Raw genomic sequence first — 7689 nt, 5'->3', positions numbered from 1 at the left:
GAATTGGTTAATAAGCTATAGGTTCAACCGTACAGGACATGTTAGGTGACTCCGGCTGGTATATCATTTTACATTGATTTATTTCACCTGACTTACTTATTTCATTGCTGAGATACTTGACATGGCATATACTTGGTTTTCACTACTCTCGAGCATGATTTCTATATATTTATGTATTATTATTTTCTAGGAAATTATACGGGTTTTACGGCGAGGGGTTATAACGTTTTAAAAAGGTTTTTATTAAAAACTTTATTTTCAGGCCCACTCACCCTTGTTTTGCGTCCCTCCAGGTTTTAGTTGTTGAAAGTTCGTATCGATAATGATTCTTGGCAAATCTCAGTATAGGTGGCTACCTCTGAGGGTATGATCCTTACCCACACTACTGTACTTTACTTATGCTCTAACGTTGCATATGAAATGTGCTCATTCCCGTTCACAGCACACTCTGGTATTTAGGTATTTTTAGGTTTAAAATTATTCACATTTTCCACATCACTATATTTTATGGCTTCGTCACTTTCCAGATGTCGGCCAGCACAACTCGATTCAGAGTCTTAATGGACATTCCGGGTCGGGGTGTGTTAGATGCGCTAGTCCTCACACAAACTATTTATGAAACTTTCTACATTGTTTTTGAAATTTAACGATAGTACACTGTTTATGAACTTATTGCAATGTTTATGAAACTTAACGGTGCTACACTGTTTATGAAACTTAATGGTACTACACTGTTTATGAAACTTAACGATACCACATTATTCTTTGTTCTTGAATTTTCTTGTCACATTCTCACCTTCCAAACACATTTTATTCTTCTAATTTTCTTCGATACTCATCAAAATTTCAATGTATCTCTTCAATTTCTTATCTTTCTACACCAATTACTTACTTTTCTTTTATTGTCCGTCCATCTACGGCTTCCTCTTCTCCTCCACCTACAATCTCACATTCTCCCTTTGCAAAATAAAAAAAAATAACGCAAATAAAATCAATAAAATCGAAAACACCCACGAATATTAGCCCAGATCGTACCCCACTTCATGTCCTTCAATTTCATAAGCATCTCAAGTCTTCAATCATTTCAATATCTATGAGGACTTAAAAACTCTGAATTTTGGTTACCATAACATTTCCGAAGCATCTCACAGTGCCAGCGGTTTCATGGATGGAAATTGCTGGGAATACCGCATTCGTCTCAATGGTGCATCATGTAAATCAAAATTGTAGACATAAAAGGTAGTGGCTTGGTAATTAAAGTTGCACAAGGTGCTTCATATATCCATAATATATAATATGTCATACGGTGTGTATGTATATATATAGTACAAATATATAGAGGTGTGTGCTGTAAAATATATATTACAGCATCCATGATTGGAGTTGCTTCAAGCAAGGCAATTTTTGGACCCCAGTTGATGGGTATTGAAAAAGAAGCAGCCGGAAGATACACGGCAAAGGAGACTGCACGCACGTTTGATAAGCTTTTTTTTTTTTCTTTTTTCTCTTGTCCTTATCATTAAATAAAGTTATTAGATGACTTTTGGTTGAAATTCAAAGTTTTGAAACCATTTTTATTAGTTTTCCTTAAAAAATTACTTTCCTTTTTTTTTTTGAAAGGTACAGTATTCATTAAGCAAATGAGAATACAAACAAACTGAGAATAGCATACATGATGGGCCTCGATAAAACTTTGCTGAAGATTTCAACTAAAAAACAAGTTACTTTCAAAAAAATTACTAAGAACAGATTCGAACCTTGATGCAAATGATGAATCCCGCTACTAAAACTAAAAAGGGAAATATGTAAAGTTTCCTTTATCTACTCCTTAATGAAGCTCACGTTTGTTTTGCGTGTAATGTACTTATAAAATTCACGCGGAATTCGTGTGAAGAACTGAAATGATGCTCCACATTTCAAACTAATTTTCTATGAAAAAGAAGCTCAAAATTGTTAAAGGTGGAGGCTATATGAAGTCATTTTGTAATATGGACGGATATCCTAAAAGTTTATTATAATAAATAAAAACAGTTTGCAGCATAATAGCATAATTGCCGGTGACGAGTGACCCACAAATTTCAGAATAAACAAATTACTTGTATTTTCTTTTCCGATGGAAGAAAATTGCTCGGTTTTTACTACTTGACCCAAAAACCAAAAAATCAAAACACTAATTTTACTAAAACACTCAACTCCTCTAAATCCAAAAATAAATCCATAAAAATTGCCTTTAAATGAGTTGCTTTTTCTTACAGCAACCTTCCAGATGACGTCAAGTGGCAGTCCACGGCGCGCATCCGCCTTCCGGAATTTGATCCCACCACCCTACCCCACCCCACCCTTCCCGGTTCCACCTCGTGTGCCTGCTGCATTATATGTGCGCCCCGACAAAAATATAAAGAAAAATCCATCAAAAGTTTCTTTTTCTTACGGCAACGTTCCAGATAACGTCGACGTGGAAGTCCAAGGCGCACACATAACAAACACCCGGCTCCCGGAGTTTGATCCCACCACCGCCCTGCTCCCGGTTCCACCTCATGTGCCCGCTGCATTGTATGTGCGCCCCGATGAAAATAAAGGAAAAGGATCATAGTGGGATTTTTTTTTAGGATCATCGTGATTATAAATCATATATTGTAAGATCGATTTTCGTAACGTACTATTTATATTTAATTTAAAATTTAAAATAAATTTTTATCGTACAATATACAATAAAAAATTATGATGACGAGAATTTTAGAATTTTATGAAAAAGAACCCGACGTGAATCTTTTTTCAAAAATAAAAATCTCTACCGCCAACCCCATCTTGCCGCGTTCCCATTGGCCCACGTTTCTCAAATACCAAATGGGACCCACCTATCACAAGCAGAATGAATGGTCCCACCCTTTTTTAATTAAAGATGGCGATGTTTGCTTTTGTTGGGTCTATTTAATCCCGTTCGCCCCTAATCCCATAACCAAACGCTGCAAATCCACTAACTTATCTCCCCCTTCTCTCTCTATCTCTCCGTCCTATCCTCGCTTTCTCTCTCTAGGAATTGTGTTACCCCCAATCCGCCAAGATTAGAGAGCCTTTGCTAGCCAATCCTCCGGTCGGAGATCGGAGGGCCGAAAACAATGACGTCTCCGGCAATCGGATCAAAGTTGATCCGCCGAAGAAGCCCAAGAGAAACAAGTACGCTTTCGCTTGTGCTATTCTGGCTTCCATGACTTCAATCCTGCTGGGTTATGGTAACTAATTCTGCTTAATCGAGCTTCGATCGGCTTAATTAACTTTAAAAATTCTGTTTTTTTATTTGTTAAACTTGATTAGTTCTGATAAATTTGATTAATTATTGATCAGATATTGGAGTGATGAGTGGAGCTGCAATCTACATCGAAAAGGACCTCAAGGTCACGGACACGCAAATCGAGATCCTGTTGGGTATTCTGAACCTCTACTCCCTCATCGGCTCCGCCATGGCAGGAAGAACTTCCGACTGGGTCGGCCGCCGCTACACCATAGTCATCTCCGGAGCGATTTTCTTCACCGGAGCGATTCTCATGGGATTATCCACCAACTACACCTTCCTCATGTGCGGCCGCTTCGTCGCCGGCCTCGGCGTCGGCTACGCCCTCACAATTGCTCCCGTCTACGCTGCCGAGGTCTCTCCGGCGTCGTCGCGCGGCTTTCTCACGTCTTTCCCAGAGGTTAGCTTGTCTGTCCCCATTTAGAAATTAATTAATATGGATAATAATTTCAATTAAATTATAATCTAGAATGTTTGATTTAACTTTCCAACTATGCCCTTTGGAGTGGTTTGAAGTAACGTAAAAGCTGTGTTTAAGTCAGAGCCGGCCCTGAGATTTGAGGGGCACGTGCAAAAATGAATTGGAGGTCCTAAAAGGACTAAGAATTTAATTTTTTAATTTTTTTGTTTAAAATAATAATTTTAATTTTCAATTAAGCTTCTTAAATTCTAATAGCACAAACAAATTTAACAAATTAACAAATGGAAAAGATGACGTATTGTTTTTCCTTAACTCTTTAAAGGATCAGGGTTCGAATTTTTATGTTATTGTGTGAAATTTTTATATTATTTTGTAAAAGTTTATGCATTTAATAAAAATATAAACTGAAAAAATGATGGAGATGAGTTTCGAAGCCATTCCTTAAGCCGATGTAAAGAAGCAATAATTCCACTTGTACTGAGACTCAAGTTTGTAATATTTTACACATACTACTAGATATAAGTAAATGCATGCAAAATTGAAAAATTGGGGGCTCTTCCGATTTGGGAGTACAATGCGGTAGAACCACTTGACCCTCTCAGCGCCGGCCCTGGTTTAAGTGTCATGTTCTCCTATTACCCTAAACATGTATACTGATTAAATATTTTATTAACAAAAATGTTGTTCTTACTATATAGTTATACGATCTTTTTAATATGGGAACTTTAACGAAAAGCATCCGGTACTGTTCACTTTAACGAAAAATCATATTTTTACACTAAAAAGTCAATCCTGGTACTATTCACTTTACCCTTTATTTTGTCCTTATCATTAAAACTCAAAGTTTTCAAGCTCTTTTCATTAGTTTTCCTTTTTAATATAGCTGGAACCGCATGCATTGGCGAGCTCTCTCTAATAGATGGGCACGCATGCGGGTCTTATCTCTTTGATAGATAGTCAGTACAACATTACCTTTTTATGCAGGTGCCACATGTATTATAAGTACCATTTTTATGCAATATTACACGATTTGCCATTATATGTACTAATTAATTAAGGGAAGTGTTATTGGCATTTCAAAAATCACATTCTATACTCCTAAGTGTATTTTTCTTTTCAAATTTACAAGTTTGGAGTGTAGAATGAGATTTTTGGAGTGCCAATAACAATTCCTTGATTAATTAGTAATTACTATATTAAAATCTCAAATCTCCTAAAATGTAGGAGATAAGTTTTAAAAATCTTAAAACACATCAAACCTGATCTAGTTGTGCTCGAACGTACATTTTCTTACCAACCTCACACCATACAAGTGACTAATGTGATATATGCTTCTTCTGCAACCATTAACAATTTTAGCTGATCAGTCAGTCGACCCTCTTCCGTTCTCCTTTGCCGGTCATATTCATTTGCTTCATATTTCGTTTTATGCATGCCTCTTGATCTGCGTATCCGTACCAAAGGGTAAGCTTTTTGTTTCAGCACACTTTTGCATCGTTCATGTACCATGGTGCATTTGTAAAATTGAACTTAGTGGTACATTTTCTTTTAGATGATAGTTTGTATTGGGTATGTTTCAATTTAACACTGGTACGTTTCAAGTCGTTATGTTGAGACATTTCAAGTTGGAATGGGTACATTTATCTCAGCATCAAGCACTGTACGTGTCAAGTTGATATTGGTGCGTTTCAAATTTGCATGGGTACATTTCAAGTTAACATCGGTATATTTAAATTTGGTTTCAATTTAAATTTTACATTCATATATCTCATGTCAAAGAGCACTAATCTCAGTCCAAACTCATTGCTTTGCCAACAACTTTTATGTTTCAATGTAAGTTTATTATTGGAACGAACCAACAAAAGGGTTAAACCCTAACAAGCCAAAACATATGTTCAAAATTCAAAATTTAGGAGATAATTTTTAGGGTTGTTCTGTTAACACCCACATTTTGTTGACTGCACCACATTTTTAATACACTTCACATTATCTTAACACACACAATTTTTAGGGTCGTTCAAAATTCAAGATGAGGATTTCTATAGCAAAACTAAAACATTTGTTTGATGCTTCAGATTAATCATTCATTTAAGACAGAAGTTGTGAAAAGTGTATATGAATTAATTTTATTTGTTTGAATTTTAATAGGTGTTTGTCAATGTTGGCATATTATTGGGGTATATATCCAACTATGCCTTCTCCTTTTGCGCTCTTGACGTGGGGTGGCGGCTCATGCTCGGCGTCGGCGCAATTCCCTCAGTTATTCTTGCCATCGGTGTCTTAGCAATGCCTGAGTCGCCTCGGTGGCTCGTTATGCAGGGTCGACTTGGTGACGCCAGGCAAGTCCTCGACAAAACCTCAGACTCCAAAGAAGAGTCCATGCTCAGACTAGCCGACATCAAAGAAGCTGCTGGAATTCCCGAGGATTGCAATGATGATATCGTCCAGGTCACTGGTCACAGCCACGGTGAAGGTGTTTGGAAGGAATTGTTTGTTCATCCGACACCAACAGTTCTTCATATTGTAATTGCAGCCCTTGGTTTCCACTTCTTTCAGCAAGCCTCTGGTATAGACGCCCTGGTTTTGTACAGTCCAAGGGTCTTTGAGAAGGCTGGGATCACCAACTCAAACCAATTGCTACTCTGCACTGTGGGAGTTGGACTTTCCAAAACCGTATTCACCTTCGTCGCTACCTTTTTCCTTGATCGGGTTGGACGGCGTCCACTAGTGTTAACGAGTATGGCTGGTATGGTAGCCTCCCTGGTGTGTCTTGGTACAAGCCTTACCATCGTTGATCAACACGAAGGGGCTAGAATGACATGGGCAGTTGTTTTGTGCTTGTGCTGTGTATTAGCCTTTGTCGGGTTCTTCTCGACTGGGATTGGGCCCATTGCCTGGGTCTACAGCTCTGAGATCTTCCCATTGAGGCTGCGGGCTCAAGGGTGTGGTATGGGAGTGGCCGTGAATAGGGTGATGAGTGGCGTGCTCTCAATGACTTTCATTTCGTTGTATAAGGCCATCACAATGGGTGGTGCCTTCTTCCTTTATGCGGCAATTGGCGCTGTTGGTTGGATCTTCTTTTTCACAATGCTCCCGGAAACACAAGGCAGAACCCTTGAAGACATGGAGGTCTTGTTTGGTAAATTCCACAAGTGGAGAAAAGCCAATAAACTGCTCGAAAAGGAAAGGCAAGTTGCTCGTGGTGATGGTGGCACCAGTGATCCGGACAACAGGGTGAACCTCTTGGCTTAGTGAGCGAATATAAACAACTAGTAGAACTGCAGAACAGTCTCTTGAATTATAAAAATATTTATTGTACGCACCGGTTATATGCGAGTGTGATTCCGCCCATTGGATCGTAATTTTGGAGATTCATTGGTATGGCGACAGCGGAACAGGTTACTATCTTAGAAATGGCGAATCCGATGATGGTGGTAGGAAAATTGGTCATCTTAATTTGGTTACCAAGGATGGATGATTTTCGAGCCGAGACGAGAGGAAGGAGGATTTCTATCCAATGAAGAACACCAAGTTAAGATGGAAGTTAGGTATGTATTGCAAAAGTTTGTTGGTCGGAATTTGTTTTTCTAATATTTGCAGCAGCTTTTATTTGTTTGTGGACACATTGGCACCCAACTACCGGAGATATTGTTTTGGTGTTGAGTGTAATAAAACATTTCGTATTAGAAAATCACTTCTCGTAATTCTCTGCAAAAAGGATCATGGTGCTGACCCTAAATAGTGATTGTGATCATTTGGACATATATTGAATTTGAAAATGGCCAATTTCTTATGCTGTATTCAGTTTCTTTTGAATGGCCTAATGAATCAAGTTCCATTACAAAATCGCACAAAATAAAGTTTTAAAGTTTTACATATAGAAACTGGTTGAGTAGAAAACTTTTGATAGTATAAATATTATCAGGGTCTGTCACTTATTCAAATTTTAGAGTTTGAAGTTGAAGTATGTAAGAGA

At 38.0% G+C, this 7689-nt stretch overlaps 1 protein-coding gene across 1 annotated transcript; it reads left to right on the top strand.

Moving 5' to 3' along the window:
* Positions 1–2945: 2945 nt before the first annotated feature.
* LOC126584709 (polyol transporter 5-like) lies at positions 2946–7417 on the top strand. Its single transcript, XM_050249038.1, has 3 exons — positions 2946–3233; positions 3346–3692; positions 5862–7417. Exons 1-3 carry the CDS (start codon positions 3209–3211, stop codon positions 6963–6965), a joined length of 1476 nt encoding a protein of 491 aa, XP_050104995.1. The 5' UTR covers positions 2946–3208; the 3' UTR covers positions 6966–7417.
* The last annotated feature ends 272 nt before the right edge of the window (positions 7418–7689 follow it).

The sequence above is a fragment of the Malus sylvestris genome, chromosome 10 (assembly GCF_916048215.2).
Source record: "Malus sylvestris chromosome 10, drMalSylv7.2, whole genome shotgun sequence".
NCBI lineage: Eukaryota > Viridiplantae > Streptophyta > Magnoliopsida > Rosales > Rosaceae > Malus > Malus sylvestris.
This window is presented reverse-complemented; position numbering and strand designations above follow the sequence as displayed.

What these genes read in the sequence shown, in the direction of transcription:
- LOC126584709 (XM_050249038.1), top strand. Translation starts at nt 3,209, where the DNA reads ATGACTTCAATCCTGCTGGGTTATG. An exon ending in TTCAATCCTGCTGGGTTATG is followed by an intron (nt 3,234 to 3,345) that starts GTAACTAATTCT and finishes ATTATTGATCAG; the next exon opens with ATATTGGAGTGATGAGTGGA. An exon ending in TTCTCACGTCTTTCCCAGAG is followed by an intron (nt 3,693 to 5,861) that starts GTTAGCTTGTCT and finishes GAATTTTAATAG; the next exon opens with GTGTTTGTCAATGTTGGCAT.